The sequence below is a fragment of the Chamaea fasciata genome, unplaced genomic scaffold, assembly GCF_029207755.1.
Source record: "Chamaea fasciata isolate MVZ Bird 193981 ecotype frontalis unplaced genomic scaffold, bChaFas1.0.hap1 SCAF_1, whole genome shotgun sequence".
In the NCBI taxonomy this organism is placed as follows: domain Eukaryota; kingdom Metazoa; phylum Chordata; class Aves; order Passeriformes; family Sylviidae; genus Chamaea; species Chamaea fasciata.
This window is the reverse complement of record NW_027094086.1, coordinates 127,693,607-127,717,338: the sequence shown is the minus strand read 5'-3', so window position 1 is coordinate 127,717,338 and position 23,732 is coordinate 127,693,607. Positions and strand designations below refer to the sequence as shown.

General features: G+C 37.6%; 1 protein-coding gene across 4 annotated transcripts in view; it reads left to right on the top strand.

Annotated features, from left to right (window-relative positions):
• GLCCI1 (glucocorticoid induced 1) overlaps window positions 1–23,732 on the top strand; it is a 52,187-nt gene that overhangs the window by 11,841 nt on the left and 16,614 nt on the right. For all 4 annotated transcript variants that reach the window (XM_066196860.1, XM_066196850.1, XM_066196878.1 and 1 more), the window contains exons 2-3: window positions 7,679–7,830; window positions 15,757–15,843. In XM_066196860.1, the coding sequence (XP_066052957.1) occupies window positions 7,679–7,830; window positions 15,757–15,843 (239 nt within the window). The remainder of the gene's footprint in view (window positions 1–7,678; window positions 7,831–15,756; window positions 15,844–23,732) is intronic.

Here is a 23,732-nt window from a genome sequence, read left to right as displayed (position 1 = left end):
TTAGGCAATCAATTTTAATCTGGTTTCATGTTTCTATTTTCCAGGGTTTTTTTTTCAGAAAAATATATTATTCTTGTTTTGTATAATTTGCTCTAGCTAGGAGAATGCTTTCTTATCGAATAAGTGGTGATCATTATGATGGCATTGTATAGCCTCTGTGCATTGATTACAGTTCTTTGTGTATTTGGATTATGAAAGTGGTGAGTTGTGTCTTCTGTTTTGTTTTATTCATTATTATGTCCAGCTGCATTTTGATGGAAAGAAGAATTAGATTAAAGGTTTACAAAACCATCATTTTCTACATCTTGTTAAATTTAAAGTATTGTTGTTATAACCAACAACAAAAAAATCCCTTCAGAATCATCAAGTTTGAAAAGTGTTCAGTTACTGAATGAACTATGTGTGCTTATAGTGACCTTCAATATTTTAATTATTAATATACTGGAAGAAAAAATAACACCCCAAGCTTTAGTGCTGTTCTTGGTTCCCAGGTTGGTTCTCAATATTTGATACATAGAATAGATGATTCAGCAGATCTAAATTAATGAACTAAAAGGAGGGCATTTCTCTGTATTTGCTGAAGTTCCCAGCAGTTAGTGGATGGTTGTTTCAGTGTGCTTTTTCCCAAGTACTTAGCTGCTGAGCTCAAATCAAGTTTGTCTTAACTTTATAGTGCAAACCCTTTTTAGATACTTTATTAAATGATATTAAGTTTAGGTATTTGTGTAGTATTTAAATTTGAAATAATAATCTTACAAAGAAAAATACATTCTAAAAATGTGAAATACATAAAAATGTGTTTTTTACTTATATGTCATCCTGTTAGAAGAGTGCAAGTGTGTCGGTTACATCTGTTGAACAAAGCAGTCTTTTGTGACATGAAATCCTTCAGGTCCTATACATGCCAGCAGTAATCTTTGTTAGAAGAATAGTTTAGCTTTAGTGGACTGAAACTTTCTGCCATATGGTTTGTTTACTTTTCTTATGGAGATTAGAGCGTTCTTTCTGTGTTTGATCTCTTAGGATAATGTTAATTTTGAACAGGGGAGTTTTGCTGTGAACAAAATCTGTGACTTCTGAAAGATATTCATAGACACATTTTACTTGTCCTGTGGTTGGGGGGAAGAAGGGACATGAGGCAGAGATCTTGCTTCACCATGCATGCATAGGTAACCAGGATTTTCAGTCAACTGGAGATCCAATGAAATATGCCTACAAATTGATCCCTGTGTTCTACTTCCTCTGATATCCATACTAGCCCTGCCACTGTGCCTTCCTGTGTGGTTAGGTGAGCAGAGCTGTACGTCCTTGAGAGTCATGCACGAAACCTCTGTTACGGAAGGAAATGCCTTAACCTATGGGTTGGATTCAGTGACTAATCAGATCTTTTCCCTGTCTAGATGACTTAGTCATAGCTATAAAAAATAGCTCAGTATAGTTGATTCTTAAATCCTGTACTGTGGGTCAGTGTGTGTACAATTTTCTTTTGAAGGAACAAGCTGGTGTTGGTTTATGTTGTTTTCCCAGTATACGTGATGTCCTGTCTTGATAGACTTCTGTTTCTTGAAGTTCAGTCTGAATTTTCGTAAGCCTTGTCAGGTACAAAACCAAATCTGTCCTGACTACCAGACTGTAAAATGATCTGTGTGGAAGACTGGCTCCCCTCTTTTTTTTTTTTCTTTCTCTCTGAAGAATTCTGGATGTAGAAAACACATAATTCATGGACTTGGATTTCTGAAAAGATCTTTTCTCTCAAGAAGTAGGCTGCATTCTGCTTGTTTGGTTTTGGTTGTTGGAGCCTTGGTTGGATTATGATGCTGTTCTGTGCTGCCTTTTTTTTTTTTCCCTTCAGTTAGGATAATGAGAGGAAATTAGAGTGGATTGTGTCTGTCTCTTTAGAGTAGTAACTTCAGAATGTCATCTCTCTTCATTTTTAGTCATTCTCTCTCTTGATTTCTAAAGATAGAAACTGGGGTATAATTTCTGAAGTTGATACAACTGAACCAAAACCAGTGTGGTGCACATAATGAAAACATTTTTTAAGGAGCTGAATGTAAAGTACTTTAGAGATGTATTGTAAGGTAACTTAAAAAGACTATCTCTTACATTCTCTTAGAATTATTATTTTGGTAGCAAAACACTGTACTGCCTTTTAAATGTTTGAAAACACTAGTATTTTGTTTTGTTTTAAGCTATTAAAGAGATTAGGCTATTTAATTTGAAATTATGAAGGAAGAGTGCAGTAATTTCATGCTTTTTCTTTTCAATTACATAAAAGGGCGCTGTGGGATTTTTTTTAAGATCCTACTTAAAATCCTATTTTTTGTTATTTTGTATGAGCAGTACGTGGCAAACAGCATGCTCTTTGTTGCTCTGCACCTTTCTGGACTGTTAATGCAGTCATGCAGCCAGTTAGCAGATTGGGTCAGAAACAAGTCTGTCAGTCACTGGCAACTGGGAAATGTCTTTTGAGCCAATAGATCTCTTTACTCCTCTGAAGTAAAACTTCAGGGGACCCCAAATCCCTTGTTAATCTTTTTCATGAGAGGTTTTGGCTCCAATTACAAGAGAAAAGCCTTCTTGAGAATGAAGATTGAAGATTGAAATATTTTTTTAGAGTGGCCTCTAAATCCCCATTATTCAGTCTTTTTCCTGACAAAGTCATAGAGACAAGTTCCACAAATTAAATACGCACCAGTTTGACCGTCTACTTACATAATCAGAGCAGGAATGACCAATCAGATATGCATTCAGATATCAGTACAGTGTCACTACTACTTGCTTAAAAAGAAAAAAAAAAAAAAAGAAAAAGAAAAAAACCTCCCTTGACCAGACTGTTCAGAGATACAGTCCTCTTGAATCCAGAAGTCTGCTTTTATGGTACTCAGGGTATCACTGTCCAAAGTAAGCAAGACCAAAGATATCCCTTTTTATCCCTATTCACTTTTACAAGGTGTAACAGGAGAGGGGACTTACAACTAGATGTAGGACTGTCATCAGTAGCTGCTGTGGGAAGTGTGACTTACGTGATGTCAGGCCATCATTCTTACAGGTCAATGTGGGCCACCATTCCTTAATATTCAGCTTTCCATTTCGATTTTTTGATCCTACACTGCATTCCGACGTAATTCATTATTTAAGAAGCATTCACACAGGCAGTTCTGCATCTCATTGGGTTGGTAGATTGTTGTAAATTTGTTGTCATATCTGGTAGGAATGTCCTAGAAATATCTGATACTATTTTATGGTGATATGCCCAGACTCTGAATATCCTTTGGGCCAGACTACCTGAACTCTGTGGTTCTTGAAAGGAGTCTTAAGCAGACTAGGATATCCATCATAGTGAGTCTTCCAAAGAGTATTTCTGGAGAAAATTATTTTGAAGTTAGTATTTATTTCCTAGACAAAATCTGAAATTCTTCAGGGGTAGATGAGTTCTAAGATTGGGACTCATTGCACTAGTCACTTGTGACCAGAAGGTTGTACAGGGTGCTAGCAACTAAACTGAAGAGAAACGACATCTCATGAAAATTGATTGTGGAGTTTAGTACTCATAGTTCATGGCATCTTGGGTTAATAGTTTAAATTAAAGAAGAACTTCTGAGAAAAGAAATTACCATAAGAATGTTGTCTAACCTTTTTGGCAGGACAGTGTCACAATTCACTGACATCGATAGTGCGATGACAATGCTAATGCTCCTAGTTTTGGAGAACAATGAATTTTATTTTTATTTCATGTTTTTTCACTCAGTTCGAGAAGGGTCTTTGTTATCTGAGATTCTCAGGATAATTTTAGTCCTTTAAAATCAATCGTAGCTGTGCAGGTATGTGAGTGGAAAAGTTCTAGCCAAATTTGTACTGGATTTGCTAACAGAAAGAAACATGGGAAGAAAAGATGTTTACAGATGAGCTCTGGTGGATTGAGCTGAGCCAGGTTTTTTTGTGTTACCAATGCTAGCTGTCAGTCTTACTCTCCTGTTGCAGGTGATTTTCCTCATTGCACATGTGGCACAAAGCTATTTAAGCTGAAAATGGTCTGTGAACACGACTTTCAGATTATGTGCAGGTTAGCTGCCTCTATCCTAGATGGGAAGGCAAGCTCTTCATTTTAGAGCTGCAGCAGATGGTTTTATTTGAGCTCCAAGTCCTTTTCAAAAGAGCTGTCGTGTTAGGCTCTTACTGAATTACATTTTGGTGTCAGAGTAATGGAAACCTTTTTTCAGTCAGTCTAGGTGGTATAACTAGAATTCTCTTTGCTTTCAATGCAGCATACAGAATTATGATTTCATGCAGGTTATTTAAGTTGATTCCTGCTGGGAGGTAGGATCACACTGAATTTTGCTAGCTGTAGTATTCAGGTGGACCCTTGTGTCATTTTGTGTAACATCCATAACTAGAATGGTGTGGCAATTTGTCCTAAATACATGCCATTAAAACTTGTGGCGTATTTTAAATAACACATAGAATCACAGAATATTTGGGGTTGGAAGGGACTCACAAGGATGGAGTCCCACTCTTAAGAGAACAGCTGATACAGGGATCAAACCCACACCCTGGGCATTATTATCATCATGCTCTAATCAGCTGAACTAATCTCAGTGCTCGTGAGGTATTTTGCCTTGCTGCAAGCATACATCTTGCTTTTCTAATTTCTAGGTAACTTCCTCACGTAATGTTACACTGCTTAAATGCTGTGATCTCAAGTTTGCTTCTTCTGGAGGTAGAGCTGAGTTTCATGTGAGATGTCTCACTTGTCACTGACTAAGAGAACAGAATCCTTTGACTTACCGCTGCAATAAAATCCATTCATATGCTCAGGATATTGTCAGGTGAGTTTTAGTCTGAAACTTGGATAAAATCAGTCTGTAATTCTAGAGATTTCTTAATACTGTTGAAGCCTTTCTGCATGCTGAAGTCTGTTGGCTGTCTTCAGGAGCTGTTGAGGCACTTCAGCTGTTTTGATTCTCTGAGAAAACTGGAGCACAGAGGTTTCCAAACCAGGGAAAGTGATTTGGGCTGGAGAAGGATACTCATGATAGCAGCATCAGCATTGCACTGATAAGGAAAATTTGGGAAGAAGTGTTACGTAGTAGCTCCCTGAAGTAGCAGGAACCCAGACACATGGTGAGGTGAGAAAAACAAGATTAAGAAATAAGCCCTGGGAGCAGTTCTAGTATCTAGGAAACTGCTTAAGCTGATTTGATCTGCCGCTGTTGAGGTCCAGTACAGTGATGCTCTCCAGGGCATCCCATCATGTCTGAGTACATTACTGTACAAGACACTTTGTCAAATGCTAGTTTGCAAAAGTTCCTTTAAATGTCATGCTTATGGATGCCTTCTCCTTTATTTTTTATGATTTAATGATGCATCATAAAAGATCTGGAGCCAAAGCTGTTCTTGAACAGACCACAGGATTGCTGCTGTTCTAGGTCTCCTGGTGGTTTCTGCCCATTATGTTGTGCTAACTCTGCTGTAATGGGAAAAACCCTGTGGTTATGACTTTAGAGGGATGCACTTTAGTTTTCATTATGTTTAATTCAGTGAATTATTTTGTCAGGTGGATTCACACATCTGTGCATGCCATCTCAAAGGAGATGGAAGGAGCACAGAGTGTTGGAATAGGGGTGGTATTGAATCCATCTCAGGGGATGGAAGGAACACAGACAACGGTGAAATAGCGTGACATTAAATTAGTGTTAACTTGAATTGGTTTATGTAGTTGAGAAGTGTTTTGTTTCCTGTAATTCATAGAACCATTGATGAATAGTAGGGACTTTAGAAACCACACCTTGAACTTTTTTCTCAGCTTTAAGGCTTGACAGTGTCTTGCAGTCCACTTCCAAGTTGCCCGTGGAAAAACAAAACTAGTGATTTTTGGTGGTGTTCAGTTTTAATGGCATTATTTGAGTTAGTAATGTTGGGATTTCTGTTGCCTTTCCTCTGGGTTTAGAACAAACCAAAATTACAAACCTTAGATAATTGTCTGGTTGTATATATTTTGTTGTGTCTTTTGGGCTTGTGTTTTCTTGGGTTTAGTCCTTACTTCCTCATTTTCAAACATCATGTTGTGCATTGTTTCTGACTTGTTTTAAAAGGTGTTTTTTGAGAAACTTTCAAAATTTGGGCTGAGAGAGTAGCATACTGCCATAGCATGACAGGGAAGGTTGTAAGAATTCTTTGTAGCTATTTACCCGTTATGGACACTTGTGTTTCAGTGCAAATGTAAACACTAGTTTAATTTTTAAAATTTGTCATCTCTATTGTGGATTTCAGACTTCTTTACTTTTAATAGTTCAGGGATCTTTCTTAAAATGCAGATTTGTCACAATTGGAGTCCTATAAGGATAGATCTGTTTGAAATGGTAGGGATTTGATTTATAGATAAGGCAGTCAAAATAATTATAGTATAAAAGGCAGCATGATATTTTATGTCATGTCCAATTCACAGCATTATTTAGAACTCTTCACCTAAAATGAGTAGCTAATGCAGTGTTTAAGCAGGTCTACATTTGTCTAAAATGGTTTGTTTTAACATTGTCTTCATATATCATACTGTAACGATGCTGTATTAGTGCTGGCTATACGCTGATTGTGCTGAATGCTATATATCACATTGGTGATGGACTCTGCCATTTGAAATCCATCCGTTCTAGGTGATACACGAATAGGAAATACTTGTGAAGGCCAGTGGCCATGTTTGGACTCAGAAGTGTACCAGCAGGTCTGCTTTCACATTCTGAGCAGTGAATTGGCTTTTGGTGGGTCAGATCAGTGCATAGCAAGTGACTTACTTGGAAGTTACCTCACTTGTGAATTTCTTTTAATACGAGTGAGCAAAACAGACAGTAGCTGCTGTTTAGGGCTTAGGTGGGCTATTGTGAAGTCTAAAAAATGAGTATATGAAGTAATACTACCTAAAGGACAAAGCAGACAAAGACAATCCAGAGTGCATGCCATAAAACTCTGTTCTTTCCCACATCAATCTTGTGAATCACCCTGCACTTTGCTCTCCAAATGAAATGCCAGAAAAGGTGTTCCATGATCTGGGTGTATGGCAAGGGAAGTACAGGGAGGAGATGAGGACTGCAGGCACAATAATGAGTGAAAACAAACAAAGCAGCTGCTCTGGCCGGCGCTCTGTCAGAGGGAAAGATGAGTCACACTATCAGCTTGCAGTGGGATCTTGTAAATAATACGGAATTGATTTAAATTATCAAATTATGTGGAAAAGAGAATAAATAGGATATGCATCCTCTTAACAACCACAATTTTTCTCATGATTTGTATTTTAGTGTATAGAAAGCTAAGCAAGCTGACTTAAAAAGTGCTGTCCCATATTTTCTATTTCTAAATGTCTGGCTTTCCTGAGTTGCATCATCACTGTATTTAAATTAGCTTGATGTTTTTTCTGAAGAAAATACATAGCATAAGTAGCAGTTCTTTGCAGATATGAACACCTTAAGCATTGGGGGTTTTGTAACTGTTAAGTTTTCCCTTTTCTATTTGTTTTTCTCCATTGTCTGATGTATTTACTTTGATGTGATGGCATTCTATTCAGCTTGGCATTTAGACAGAGGTTTCTGGTATGTTCTTGCCATTTTGTGTCATAGCTAGCTTTTAACATTTCATGTCAAATTTAGCCTGACTTTTTTGTTGATTTTGTTCTGGTTTTCTACAGTGGACAGGCCAAAATCCCAGCAAATCAGAACTTCTGGTACCATAAGGCGAACTTCTTCTTTGGACACAATAACAGGACCTTACCTCACAGGACAGTGGCCACGTGATCCCCATGTACACTACCCTTCATGTATGAAAGATAAATCTACTCAGGTAAAAGCTGTAAAACAAGACAACAGAGATGTTTCATATAATTGATGTCTACTCAATTTAATTCTGAAGAAATGTGGATTCACTTAATTTTATTATAAATATGAAACCCTAAAATAAATTACAGTAGTCTATTTTTAATCAGTGCTAATGCAGTAACATGGTATGCAATGATAATATTTTTATGCTTTTAGAAAACAATTGTTAAAAGTAATTTTCTCAATGTGGGCAGATCTGTTGAGGCTAATAAGCAGATAATCAATCTCAGCCTTGTATCTGGTTTATTTTGATGCTGCTATATGCAAGATTGTGCTGAGTATTATTTAAGAAAAAGAGTCCATATAGCAGTGGCTGACAAACTAAAGATTTTACTAAATCATGGTAATAAATCTGTCAGTCTCAAAAACTGTGTGTGTGTGTGTGTGGGGCTGAGGGAAGGCCACTGAGGTTGTTTATGACCTGATACTCTTGTGATAGCCTTGGGTTCTCTTCAGGGCTCTGTCCTCAATGGGCAGGTACAATGCTGGGGCATTCTACTGCTCCAGTGCTCTTGGACTCGAAAGGTGAATGTTCTTTCTTACCTGCTTCCTCCTTGTGCTGGAGCTTGTTGCTCGTGAAGATGTTCACTGTCAAACAGATAAATATTACATAATTCTAGCCACCTCTCCCCAGTTATTATCAAAAGAGCTGCATTATTGGCTTTTTCAGCAATGCGTTTGGGGTTTGGAATAAGCCATGTGAGTTTGTTTTCCAAACTAAATTGGAAACTAGAAGAAACTAGCTCTCCAGTTTTATTTGCAATCTGACAGGCCATGTAGGTTTGGTAGTTAATTCAGTTGCTTATCTCCTGTGCCACAATTCTGATCCATGGGTCTTGAAATAGATTCTATGATTCTAGTGTTTTGTGTAATACTGAATTTCTCAGGACAAGTTAGAATGTGTATAGAAGTTTCTTCATCTCTAAAATGTGGTGTCATGCAACACAGGAAGACCTTTGTTGAAGTAAAGATAAGCACAAAGTGTTTAGAACAGGAAAAAAAATGGGTCTGTATGTTTTAGAAACCTTACTTAATTTGCGAAAATGATGATTAAAATGTTCCAAGAAAATTTTTAGCAACTGTAATGAGGACCCATTGGAAAAGGCTGTCTTCATGTCCTGCTTATTTTGAAATGAGACAGTCAGTTCTAGCCAAAAGCCAGCAGTCACATTTACTGTCACAAAAGATCTACCTAACAGGCCCTTAATCCTGGATTTATTTTAAAGATACCTTCCTTTCACAATGTTATGACTTTAATGTCTTACTGTTTTGAAAGCATAATTTTGATTCAGGAGATTTTCCATAGCATGTTTGTAGTTACTATATTTCTCAACCCCTCTCTTAAAATGTATATCCATATCAATCTTTACAAATACCCTTATGAATACAAAATTTAGAATATTTAGACATTCACAAACAAATCTTTTAACTTACAGAAAAAAACCCAAACTGTTCTATAAATATTTGAGCTCCAAGTATTCGGCAGTAAAATTGCTTTCCTAGTGACGTCAGCTAAGTGTTCAGGTTATGTGAATGTTTGGCTGCCTCCCTTTGCCTCATTCAGAAACTAAAAATGAAGTTTTACCTTTTCAGCATATCAAGTGTAAAAGAGAGGAAAAACATACTGTTGTCATTACAAAATGAAGTATTATTTCAGAGAAATAGAAGCAGGGAGATCTCAAGGTTTGCATTTGTGGATATCTTCCAGCAAGGAATTATATTAGCTGTCTTTTTATTCAAATTGTGCCAGACTCAAGCATTTATCAGTGCTTAAGTTGAGTCACTATTTGTGACTATGAATATGTAAAACGGAATGAGCATATTGATATGCACAGTGATTTCCAGTTGGAGGGCTCTTTTTTGTTTGATGGTTTTTGTTTTCTTTTTCCAAATAAAATGCTCACTAGGGAGGCTTGAAGATGGTCGTAAAACATTGTCTTATGTTTTGGTGTGTGTCTGGGTTTTTGTTTGAGCTGTGTTTAGTTTGAAGTATATCTGATTTCAAGAACTAAGGATGAGTTCCAAGTGGTTGATAAGATGCATGCATAGCAAATCAAGATAAAAAGAAGTTAATGAAAATCAATAAACCATTTTTCTATATGAGCATGTTTCATTGGAGAATAAATTGTCTTTTGTTTTACTTCTAAATTCTTGAGCAATGCTGTCAGTATAACTTCAATTGTAAGTGGAATAATTATTTCTCTTTCAGGGGTATATTTTGTTCCTAATTAAATGTTAATCTAAAATCCAAATTTTGTGTGGTTTTGTTAAGGTGGTGATTATGCTTGTTCCAAGTTTCTTAGAATTCTTGTTTTTAAAAAAAGAGAGACAGTTTGTGGTCTTCATGGTGATCAGATGAACCTTTAATGAGCTTTATTCCAAGTCCTTGTTTCAACTTAAATTCTTTCAACTTGTATAATACTCATGAATACAATGTTTCTTCATAATAACAGAAGGGAGGAAGTAGAATTTTGTTTGGTTTAGTTTCTGTCATATCTTGGAGAGTAAGAACTACAGTTCATATTTCTGTGTCCTTCTTACTTGCCCCAAGTGTTTCAACTAAAAATACAGAAGAGAAGTGAGGTGGTTGTTTGCTTTTGGAAAAATACACTGTAACACTGCATTGTGGTATTTGTACAATTCAATGTGTGTGTGTGCATATGCATACAACTAGCATATGATCTTTCAGGAGCAGCACGTTTTGGATAAATAGAGGTATGCAATTTTATTTAGTAGTGTTTTAAGTATTTCAGAAATGCAGGTAAACTTCCTATTATAGGAAGTTACTTGTGTTGATACACTTTGTGATCCCCTTCCTGAGTTCCTCCATTGTCCTACTTTCCTCTCCTTTTGTAAAATCTGAATTTTTCATTGAGGCCATTTAAAACTCAGTATACCTTCTTTGCCCATTTTTTCTGTCTCTTTTGGGAGTACTGGTGGAACAATTTTGTACACCACTTCTTTATGCTTCATCATTTAATTTTGTCCCCCTTCAAAGGATGAAGAACAACTCAAATGTTGAAATGGCTATGTCTAACCTTAGAATCTTCAGAAACATTTGGATAATTGTCAGAGTTGATAAATATAATTATTTGGCAGTAGCTAAGTAATTTAAAAGATATTTATAAAATTAAAAAGGAGAGATTAAAAAGAAGCGTGATGTTGATGTCATAACAAAAATATTGCCAGTTAAAGTTTGTCATGTGGTCTTTCTCAATCTAAATTATACAAAGAAATGAACAAATAGCTTAGTGGCATTTTTATTATCCCCTGATTTCCAGTTGATGACTTGGGCATATCCAGAAATATTGGAATCCCGTTTTTCTCATTGTATATGAAATTATGTATGGAACAAATGAAACTGAAAAATGTTTGTAAAATTCTTTTTAGAATTTTTAATTCTCTCTAACCTAGAGAACAGTGCAGTTTCTAGGCTGAAATATGCTTTTCCTGTGGGTATGTCAAGGCTTTGAAGTAGCTAGCTCTCGTTAGACACTTCTATTTTCTTCTGGATAGGTTTTTTTTTTTCTGTAAAATTAACAGTCATAAACAAAGAGGATCAATTCCATGAAGCTTTTTTATTGGTGTATTAGTTACAATTGATTCCATGGGATATTTTAATGATGTATATTGGCAGAAAGGACAGGGAATAAGGTATGTGTTGTTGAGCTGTGAATTTGTCTTTCTAACTTTACTTAACCTGTCTGATGTTTAAGGGTCATCATCTATAGTCAAATTGACTTCTAACTCCTTAGGCAATTCCTCTTTGTAAAGTTTCTAGATGGCCTTTGAATACTTTAGAAATAACCTGAAAACCCATCAGTTTTTATCTTCTAGTGCTACCCCTTGGGTTTCTTTTGAATGTGGAAGTTCTTCAAAAGCATATTCTTCTGTAAAGCATAGACATTTGTAGATATTCCAGAATGCAGGCTGCATGTAGTAATTGGAGTGAAGGGCTGGCAACAAATGTGAGATATTTAAGGTAATACAGTCTCATTTTAGGTTTAGGTAGGTTGGTGTGCTATGCAGTCGTTCTGATCTAAGTGGAAAGAATGTAGGTGTATGTCCCTGGCATGCATGGAAGAGCAAGGCAGGATTACCAAATGTGTTGGAAAAAGTGCTGATCTCCACATGACTGGGTGAGTTGGAACTATGGTAGTTGTGATTTACATGAAGACTGGAGGGGGCAAACAGATGTGGCATTCTGAGCATGTCCCGTCCCACGTGTCAGATGAAACGGACCACAAACCTTAACGTCCTGAAAACAAGGGGATCTGTGTCTTGCAGGTGCAGCATGCATTACCTAATGTTTTCAAGGACCACCCCCCTAAAATCTTCATTTCTTAATATGGCCTTGCCAGACTAATCCTTCTTCATGAAGTTCAGTGCATCACTTCTGTGATGCTCTGAAATGTTACCAGTTTCAGAGATAGTGCCTGACATCTCTTGCTGTGAGAGGTACTCTACTCTCTGACTTGAAGTGCAGCAGCTGTGGTTTTGTTTGTGATTCAGAAATTTTTCTTCTAATGCGATTCTGAATTATGTTCTGGCTTTAGTATTATTTTTTTTCATATGTTTAACACTTCAGAAGTACACTTGCAGCTTCAAATGAGGGCTTCCATTGATAAGGTTGTTTTATGGAAGTTGTAAAAAAGATGAGAGAACAATTTCCATGAAATGTGACAGATTGTGGGTGCTACACACCCCCATCTTATTTGTGATCTAAATGACAGCATTTAAGTGAGATATGAGGTGTTCATACATAAGCTAAACTTGAAGAATTTCTGTTTGAATGCAACAAGTCTGGGCTGCTTCTGTTTGTTTTTTAAAAGCTTTTGCTTGAATATAAGGATTTGGTGTTACAAACCCAAAAATATTCTTCATATAATGTGGATTACAACATATTGCAAGCAGCAGTTTCCGGGGTTGGAAGAAGACTACTTTGCAGTAATATTATAGTAACTCCTTATGTTGTATTATTTTTGTAAAGCTTTTTTTTTTTTCTTTTTTCTTTTTTCTTTTTTTTTTTTTTGCCTCTAAGTAGCACATAAATATAACACTGTCTGACTTCAGTTCTGTGCTAGGAACATCATACAGTGTTTGTAATTTAACACTGCAGGTAAAACTGGGGGTCACAAATAGTCTGCCCCCTGTATACAGTGTATGTATACTTTGCAGGGTTGTGTCTTGACTCAGTTTACCAGAGGCTGAAAGCATCGGTGTAGTCCTTTTCTCAAGGGAGAATCTGTTTGAGTGGAAGAGAATGTCAAAGCATTCTTGACCCAGTACAAAATTTAGTATTAAATGAATAAGTATTATCTGATGTTTATTTTTGATTTCTGAGTAAATCCTCTGCACTATAAGGATTCCCACCTCTCTCTCCTAACAGTCAGTGATGTTGTTGATGAAGGTCTCTAGGGGTTGATCTTAGTTTGTGTTTTATCCTTGCTGTTTAGATCAATATCTTTGTTTATTAAAAATCCAGTCAGACTCATGTGTTCTACATATTTGTTTTGTTTTTTGACAGTGTACTTCTTTTTATTGAGAAAGTCACTTTGGCTTTTTAGAGTCTTGGTATCTTTTCAGTTTACTGAGCTGTAGTTGAGAGAGTATGAGCTTATAGTGATCCCTGGTACCCCCTTCTGCACTACAGGTAAGTGTTTGAGCCCCCAAACTGCCTGTTTCTACTTCATCCTGGTGTTCCCCAAGTTGTGAAGCAGTGCTGTATTCAGAAGACACTCTTTAGAAGATAAGTTTTCTTGGAATTCCCTTTGCGTTGCTGTTGTTGTGTGAGGATGTTTCCAGCTGTACTTGAGATATAGTAAAATACTGTAAGAGCAGTTTAAATTGCAAAGTAAATTGTAACAGATTGTGAAAGCCTATGATTTTGAAAAAGTAAAAAAATTTCCCCGTTTTCAGTAGTTCAGTAGAAATCTGCAAGCCACTTCAGTGTTTTTTAAAAAACCAACATTTAAACCCAACAGAATGTCTTCCATGCAAATTTCAGGGAGATGGTAAGTACCCAATCTGCAAAACCAAGTAGTTATTTAGAAGATGGCTCTATTAAAATGCAGAGCAAGCAGATGCACACACACAGGTAGCACATGCATGTGGCAGAGCCTCTGCTTTGGGTCAAGAGAGTTAAGTGCTGCCTGGCTGAGGGACTGCCTTGTCTTTCACATAGTTTTAAGTAGCTGTTTTAACTTCTCACATTTGATTTTATTCAGTTTTCATAACCATGTTATCTTCTGGTTTCTTCCCCAGAACCAGGCAGAAGGGGGTATTACATGACAGAGTCATGTAATAAATACACAGAACTCTTAACTTTTCACATAGGGACTAATTTTTTCTTTTCTGGGAACATGCAGGAAAAACTTCAGGACTGATTTTTTTTTTTTTCATTTTGCTTTCTAGTCACCCACAAAGCTTGCTGGGCCTTGGGTTGAAGTATTACTGGTGGTGTAAAAATAACAGAGAAAAAGCCCCACCAAAACCGTGGAAAGTGCAGGGCTGGCAGAAAACACAAGAGGGTTATGTAGGCCTGTGCACACAGAGACTGAGTACGTTAAATATTAGCAGTGATGAGTTAGGTGCTGGGCTGTAGGCTGTATAATACCACAGCAGTGTGGTGATTATGGAGGTGCAGCCCATGCTCTGAAGTTACAGTCTGAGCTTGATTAGTACCGTGGCTGGCCTGGATTTCCCTGGCCCTGGGGGCTGCTCCCAGCTCCCTTTACAGGGCAGTGAGGAGCTGTAGGTGTTGGTTTGATGGTGTTCTCCAGAGTGGTGCCCAGCCTCCTTCCTGAGCCAAAGAGTCTCCATTATCCATGTGGGTACTACACAAGCTTCTAAATTCTAGATAGAAAGCACAAGTGTAAGGAAAGCTGTGGAGGAGCAGGGCTTCCATGCATGAGAACAAGTCCCACAGGCATGTAGATCCCAGTTTGTCCTTTGGGCTGGGGTTTTGTCTCTCTAGAAGAAGTGTCAGCAGTGGTCCCTCCCCTCCCTTAAAACAACCCAATGGATGAATCGTCTTTTTCAGTGGTACACTTTTATTTCTTGTCTACTTGCTGTGAAAGGTTCAGCTAATACTAGTTGGAATTGTTGGGGGAAAAAGCCCCAACATAAACTGAAATGTATGTGCCTATGGCACTGAATTTTATATACTTCATATCCCAAACTCTTCCTGAATTTTAGATGCTTCCATTATTCCTGTGACTCTTGTTCAGGAATTCTGCTAGATAACCTCAATTTTCATGATAGCTTTGTGGCAAATAAGCATAGTGGTTGAGAGTTTGGGCTTTCTGATGCTTCTCAGTCTTTGGGGTTTAATTCTAGCTCTTACATCTAAGGACAGTCCCCACACTCTAGGCTTTCAGATATGGCTGGAAAAGGTCTGCCTGTCACTGTGCTGCTTATGTAAGTTGGTGCCAAAAGTAATAAAAGGTGCATCAAACTCTTGTCAAATCAGAGCTAGCAAGAAGAGATTGGTTCTGTGGTCCAGTGGTTGAGGAAGACAGGTGGAAGAGGTGAATCCTGGCTTAAGTTTGTTTTACAGTTTTTTTAATTGTGTTGTTTTCTAAATTGTCCACTAAGTAGACATGGATGCCAAAGCATAGGAGGGAGCAGCCAGGTAAGGTTTTTTTCTCAGGCCTCTGATTCCTTCTTCAGTAATATGCGTTGTTCTCATCCTTTGTAAATGGAAGTTTACAAAGCTTTGTTTTCTGTATTGCTTTTTATTTAATAAGATTATTAGTGCTGCATGTGAGATTCTGAAATTAATTCACATAACTCTTACACCGCCTAAAGAGTAAAGCAGTAATTTGTTCCAAAAGATTTTTTTACCCGGAGAATTCAATATAGTGTATTTTCTGGTTTTTTTCCCTTCTAGACACCCAGCTGTTGGGCTGAAGAGGGAGCAGAAAAGAGATCACATCAGCGCTCAGCATCATGGGGAAGTGCTGATCAGCTGAAAGAGGTGAGAAGTTTTGCACAGTTGAGCCTTTCAAGGTTTGATAAGCCCAAGAAATTTTTTAAACCCTATCTGGAGTCCAAGAAACTGCACCCTTTCCCCCTACTCTTTTGCTTTTGAAACAGGTTTTACGCCCAGTCTAAGAGTTGTTTGAAGAGTGATTGTTATTTTATACTTGTTGGACTTTCTCTCTGTGTACTGTGAGGTATTGGTTGTGAAAGAGTGGCCAGAGTGAATATTGAGGAACCAGCTTCTTGTTGCTTGCTTTCTGTTCAGTGTTACCTTAGCTTTCTGACCTTTAATGCTGCTCTCCTGGAGGAGGCAAAGTGTCAGGTGGTATGTTCACGTATTCTTGTGTAGAAATTCTGTTCAAATTTTAGGATGGAGATGGAAAGGACACCACTTCCGTGAGAAAGTGTTGATACAGTAATGATATGAGTACTTGAAATGCTCTTTAATCATAAGTACTTTGCTGCAGACTACAATTGCAACTAGAAAGAACCTACAGAAAATGGATTTACATCATGAGAAAGTAGATACAGTAAAATGGTGTCCACTCAGCTGAAATGCCAGTCTCTCAGTTTTTGTCCATGTAAACCTCCATTTTGTCCAGAGTTTGAGTAACTAAATCTGTCCTGAACCTAATAAGGGGCTACATTCAGCCTCACGCCCCTGTCAGGAAAGTTGTATCTTCTCTTCAAGAACTGCACTTTTCTTTTCAAAAAATGAGTCTTCCAGCATGTTCCCATGAGTTGGAATGTTTCCCTCTTACTCTGGGGTTTTTGCATGCTCTTTCCTAACTCGCTGTTGAATAGGGCATTCAAAAATGAGGAGGAATGTATAAGTTATTTAAGGAAAACAAGTTAAAAGGCAGTATATATTCTTCTTCTGGATGGCCATTGATAGAATAATTGTCAGAAGGAGTGATGCAAGTTTAATTTTAGAATCACATTTGACAAATATGGAATAATCCTGCAATCCATTGGTGGCAGTAGCCTCATTTTTAAAGATGAGGTCCTGGGCCAAAGGGAGGTTGATCAAAAGAGTTTTTTCTGTTCTCAACTCACTGAGTACATCTTATGAAACATTGATGTATTGTTGCATGGGCCATCAGTTGCCTGGATGACTTCGTCTGCAGCTGCGAGGAAGCATTCAGAATGGTTGCTGTGATTAAGTGACCAGAAATTAGCTCAGTAGGAGTTTTGTGTCTGAGAAGTTTTGGCTTAAACCTTACCTACCAGCACAAAGAAATTATAATACAGATAGGAGTAACATCTGTTTTTCTAGGATAATGTTTCCTTGCTTTTACTGAGTGACTATCCTTCATACTCTGGCAATTTCCTATCAGCTTGTGCAACAAGCTGCTCTTCTTCACCACAGGCCTTTGGCTGTCAGTGATAGGGAACCCTTCAGCATGTAAGCAAGTCTCTGCCATTTGATAACAGCGATCCACTGTGCTGGGTTGCCACCCTCTTGATGTACTGACCACAAGAGAAAGATAAGAAATGTGTGGCCAATGTGTTTCACAGTTCTTTTTTTTTTGATAGAATGCCTTAGTGGACAAAATAGGCTCTGTGGAAGAGTTTTCTCTCCAAACTTTGAATGGTTGTTCACCCCAAAACCTACCCTTTTCTTTTTCAGCGTACCATTCTTCCCCTTCCTCTGTTTTCCTTTCTCCAGCTACTCAGGCCAGTTTTCTTAACCTTTTCTAATTCCTTGGGTTCATAACCCGTGTCATTCTGCATGCATCATCCAGGCACTATTCATCTACCCTATCTGAGCTCTTACTCTGTTAACTTCCAGCTCCTTGTCAACTCTGGCTCTCCACTGTTTGGCTTCTATTTTATCCCTTTCTTTTTCCTTTCCCTCATGTGTCAGCCTATGTGGTGGGTGTTAAGTGTTTGTTCAATACCAACAGTATCTGTGCACTCAGTTTCTTTGTACCACAGTAATCTGCAGTTCCTAGAAGAAGAAATGCTCTGGGGTGGTTCTGTTCAAACTGTAAAGCCTACAAGAGACAGAATTGTTAACAAATGTGGCTGCCAGTTCCGGATATCTTTCTTGAACATGTGCAAACTGAAATTTTTGCCAAAGCTTCACCAAATGTAAAGATTCTTCCAAGGGACTAGAGGAGCACATTTGTAGCATAAAGGACCCTCAGGAAAATGTTTGGCTTTTTTGTCCAAAAGAGTGGAAAACAGAACTATGGAGGTAAAAAGCTTAAAGTAATGTGCTTTGGCACATAAAATGGTAAAATCTCTTCCACCCCCCTTTCATTTTAAATCGCAATCTTGAAAAACCCTAACACTTTTACTGAAGTCTCTGATAGAAAGGAGATAGAAGAGCAAAATGTTGCATGGTAGACATTTGACAAAGCTATGGGCAGCTGAAAGCAGGAGCTTAAGTAATGGAAATAAAAATACCACCTTCTCCTGGGCAACTGCATTTGTTATGTGTAGTGTAGGTAACATTTTTCTGCTCAGAATTTTGAATTGTTTCCCATAGCATTCGACAGTAAACAAGTAGATAGCTGTTCGCAGTTTCCTTGACTTGTTTTAGCAAATTGGATTAATGTTTTCTTGCTTTAGAAATTAATGGAATGATTTCTAGCATTTTTTTAAAATTATGTTCGTACTGTAAACCAGCTAAACATTTGTGTGATAGTTAATGGTTTGGATAAAATAAGATTGTGCATTTAAGTTTGAAAAGCTTTTTTTTCCTTGTTTGAGTACTATTGAAATTAAATAAATTTATTTAATACAGCTGGTAGCTCTCTTTTAAAGATCTACATCATAAAAACTTAAAGTGGGTGTATAGGTTTAACATTCCAAGCAAGGAAATGAATTCAGAATTACCACTTACAGAAAGGATTTCACTTTGCATAGTGAAACTTACTTTGCCCTTAATTGAAATAGGTGTGTGTCAGGATTAAATGTGTCTAGCACTAAGATAGATTTGCTTTCTCATAGTGAGTCAATTAGAAATTTAGAAGTCCCTAGCTCTCAAAATAACCTTTAATCATTTCCTAGTGAAATCTACTTTTAAAGAATTTGTTCATTCTGAAGGGCTCTACTACTTGATTTTAAGAAGTCTTAAGTGTAACTTGTCTAAGATGATGTCACACTGCTTTAACATTATTTCAACAGATATGTATCTTAACTGGGAGATAAAGATCGCTGTCAGTCTGTCAGTCTTTTTACTGGACACTGGTATGTTTTCCGTTTTGAACCTGAATAATTAGTTCAAAATTCTGTTGATGTTGTTCAGGGACAATTTTAGTAATAGCTTACCCTGAACTGGAATTTACCTAGAACTGGGAAAAACCCTCTATTTCAAACAAGTAGTTTTCGCCTTGTATAGGTTTTTAAAGACACATTTCACACAGCTGATTTTTCACTTCCCTTAAGCAGCTCTCTGTGCTGTATCTGTTACATAGGCAGCAGCAACCCCCCATTGGAAGGTCCCTTTTGCTCTAACAGAGTACTTGAAAAGGACTTAGGAATAAAAGAGAATTGAATATGGGAGCTTGCATGCCTAATGTGCTTTCATATACCAACTGAAAGATTGTATTCAAAGGTTTAGAGTGAATTTCTAATGCTTGTTTTGCTCTTTGACCTACTGGTTAACTCGTTTAACAAACATTTTATGAATGAGATGGAGTTCACTCCTTAGCAAGGATCTAATCTGGCTCGATCTGCAATAGGCTGAGCAGGCTGTGTAGACTGAGCTGTGGAAATACAGCCTATTGACTGGTAAATATTAGTGAGCATTTGGAGAGGTATGGTGGGATGTGTCAGGTTTCTTCATACTAGTCTGCATCTAGGTCCCTTCAAAAGGGAAAAATTACCAGGATATTCAGATTACCCCAGTGTTGTAAAGAACTGACCTAATTTGGTTATTTCTCAGTTTTGTGCCATTAGTTATATTAGACTGCATACATATTACAGGTGGTGTAGACAAAATTCATATTATTGATTGTACAGCTTTGAGCTATAAAAATACTTAGCAAGCAAAAAATATATTTATAGTGGGTGTTCCTGACTTGGTTATTTAATAATCGTGGATGGTCATCTTACCTTTGGCTGACAGTAAACCATGAAGACCAAACTGAAACTTTGTGCCCTGAATGACTTTGTCTAGGTTTCTGATGCACCGCTCTTTGTGTTTTCTCAGTGCTTTTATTGGTGGGTTTTTTTAATAAATTACTTTAAAGTAGGTAAAGAAAAGACTCTTTCCACTGCATCAGCAACATTGCAGAGAAGAGTCACTGGAAGAGCAAAGGCTAAAATTTTCTTAATTTTTTTTTTAAATGTGCACAGATCTGTGCCGTTTGCCTCCCTCCATGCAGTCACATGAGAGTACTTGCCAAATGTGAATTAAAATATATCCTTTGAAATTTACTACCATATATGTTTACATATTGAAATGTAGCAAAACAGTTTTAAATAACAAATGGCATGGGAACATTGGAAGTAGTGTTCAAATGGAGTTTTCTCCTTGATGAATCCCTTGGGTTTTTTTTTTTAAAGATATGTTTCACTTTCAGTTGTGTCCTCTAAGAAAATAGCTGTATTTTTTAATGAGAATGTTCTGCCCATCTTCAATTTAGGTAGGCAGGGAGAGCATTTGAATTGGTATACAAAAATAATTCACGTGTTCACGTGAATTACGTATGGATCTAAGCGCACATATGTGCTAGGCTAAGGCTTAAGATGTCTTCAACAAGTGGGTGCTTTAGGATACAGATTAGATCTTTTTATGATGATTTATATATGTTCCTTAATATGACTGTGTATACCCCAGTCACATTCTTGCTTGGTACTCGGGCGTGTGAGGGAAGTGGTGTCCCAAACCCTTTCTGTCCTTAGCTGCCCAGTGAAAATGGGATTGTTTTGTAGCTGTTCTTTGGTTTCCCCAGTGTAGCACATGGTTCATTTCCTGCCACTTCCTTGGCACCATTTTCTTTGCACAGGTCTGGTCTAATGCTGGATTTTCAAATGCCTGTTTTGCTGATACCACTCACTTGGCACCATTTTCTTTGCACAGCAGACTCCGTAGCTCATATTCACTGCATCAGTTGAGTGCCCAAGAGACAGGATCTGCTGCTGCTTTGAGTCAATTGGTAAAACAAGTGCCATCAAGGCATATGATTCAGACTCTTTCCTTATTCCATGAATTATATTTGTTTTGCAAGAATTAGCATAGCTCATACTTGTCTGTAGGTTGTTTTGCTTATATTTGGTGCTCTGGTGGCGCTTCTCTGCTGCCTGAGAAGAAGGTGTAGATAAACTCTCAGGAAGCTAGTGCAGCTGTCTGTTCCCGCTAGTAGTGGTGGCTTTATTTCAGCTACAGATAGAGAATAATTGGTAGTTAAAAGATAATCTTGTAGAAGAAAAAAGCTATTGCAATTTCAGGATTAGCGCGTGAAAGAATCACTGTGGACTCCCCTTGGTGAGGAGATGGAGCATAGTTCAGTTCAGCAGATTTCGTGTACTCGTTGATGCTGCCAGCTTGCTGGTTGTCTGTGCCAGTAAGCCTCTGTCTCCCATGTCTGCAGGATAAATAGGAAATGGTGGATTCCTTTTCATATGCCAATTGTTACTTTCTTGTTTTCTTGTCCAAAGCCAACTACCACATCATGGACACCTTGGGTCCTGCAAGTTTGGGGCTAAGGACATATGATCTAAGAAGGCACATCAGTTTCTTCACTGCATTACTTGTTTGGCTTAAAGGGCTTGTATCAGCTGCAGATAGACAGTCAAATCAACAATTTTCCATCTTCTGTTTCTCCTCAGTGACCCAAGCACTCTTTTCTTTGTTAGTGTTAAGAATCCAATGACTGCCAAAATACACATACTCTTGAGGTGGCTGAGAGAACCTTAAATTCCAGGGATCCATTGATTCCTTTCACAATATCCGAGCTTCAAGGTTTTTGGCTAACCTAGAGACATACCAGCCTATCAACACTGTCCCATTTAGAGCTTTCACTATCCAAATTTTACACTGAGAGGCTATGTCCTCAAAGATTTGCAAGCTTATTTGTGACAGAAATCAGTCAGCCAGGTATCTGAGGTGGTATTGTGTAGATATTTTCTTTTTGTAGTGTGCTCCTGAGGAAAGCTCAGAAACCATATTTCATTTAAATTAAACCAAACAGTATATTTAACTTTTTGACTTAGGAGGAAGTGCACAGAATCAAGGACAGGCAGTAGAAATGAAAGATTTGTATACACCACTCTCCTTGCTTTCTGATTACTCTTGTAGCCAGCCACCTCTGTCCACAGCTGTCTGCTGATCTGGGCATCATTTTTCTCCTCTGTTTTTAAAGGGGAAGATGGAGATTATTTCCCAGTTCTCCACATTCTTCAGCATTCCAGTGTAAGACACATATAATTATATTGTGTGTATATTTACCAGAGTAGTTGCCTGCGTGTTCTTTCATCTATGGAGTTAGATTTCCTAATTGCTTTTGCTCCTACAAGGAAAAGGGGAAATTTCTAGAAAAATGGATTTATTTTTTGTAGAGATGAAATACCTCTTCAGACTCCAAAGTTTCTTGCAACATGGTGCTTGAGTTGCACCTTTGAGCAAGAGTTAAATGTCCCAGTTTCCTAAACGTAGCTCATCTGTGTAAGTACTGCAGTTGTATTAGGGCTCTGTTCTTCTGGATATATTCAACACACAGACCCTTTTGGAAGTCTTGAACTGTTTGTTGTTTAAAGATCAAAGTATTCAGCCATTTCTGAGTAGCAGTTCTCTAAATATGGATAATGAGCTGTGGCAAAACTTGATATGAAGTCTTAAAGATAGATTGTTTTTCTGTGAGTGCTACTAGAGACAGCACAAAGAAGAGTTCACAGCCAGCAGCAGAGCTCCATCCAAACCTCTTCACCAAGCACTGTCATCTCTGACACTGAAGAGTGATGTGAAGTGATTCTCTGCCACAGAGTTGCTTTGCAAGAGTACCAGTGAAATATTTAACTACTTGGAAATAACCACAGAGTGCATGTACTTGTAAGTTGTCACTCAGAAAGAGAGGTTAGTTTCCAGCTGATGTATGAATTCCATGTGCATTCATTCTCCTTACTTGCCCTTCAGGTTTTTAAAAATTAGATGAGTTAAAAATGAAATGGGGCCATGCATGGCCTTATATTCCAGTGTGCTGAGCATGAGGAACAATGGGATTTGAGCCTAAGGGAACAAATTATCAGGTTTTAAGGAAGTGTCTGTACCTGTTGTGTGAATTTGCAGAGAGTCTAAACTTCTGACACAATGTTTTTAGAGGTAAGTATTCTCTTTCATGTAGAAGTTTCCCAGGAGGAATAAATAAGTAGAGGAATCCCAAAATGAAATTCTTTGGTTTCTTGTTAAGGAGCAGGTCAAATAGATAATGGCTTTAGTTGCATTTGACATTCAAAATATGTAACTTTTGACTAGACATCTTTGCAGTAGACAGCAGGAAAGATAATTCCATCTGCCTGAAGGAATCTGTGATAATCTGTGATAATTTTGCCTGCAGGGAAGTGCTATTAAATGTATTAGATAAGTACTCTGAAATGAACAGTGCATTTTGAGTGCCAGTTGTTTGTGAAAGTTCTTTACTTTTATGATGAATTATCACTAAAAAGTTTTGGTTTGGTTTAAGATCAAACAAATTAAACTGTAGGCTTCAAAGTCCCCAGTTTAAACCAGTTACAGGTGAGAAGATGCTACAAATTGTCATTCTGACTACTTTTATTTGCATCAGATATTACAGTGCTTGTGTGTAAATGAGGAAATTCAGTAAATAAACCAAGCCGGTTGTCATATTCAGGTTGACAAATAGGGCAGGTACTTTGGAGTAAGTATCTGATAAGCAGAAAGAAGCCTTAATGCACATACTTCAAGGAGAAGCA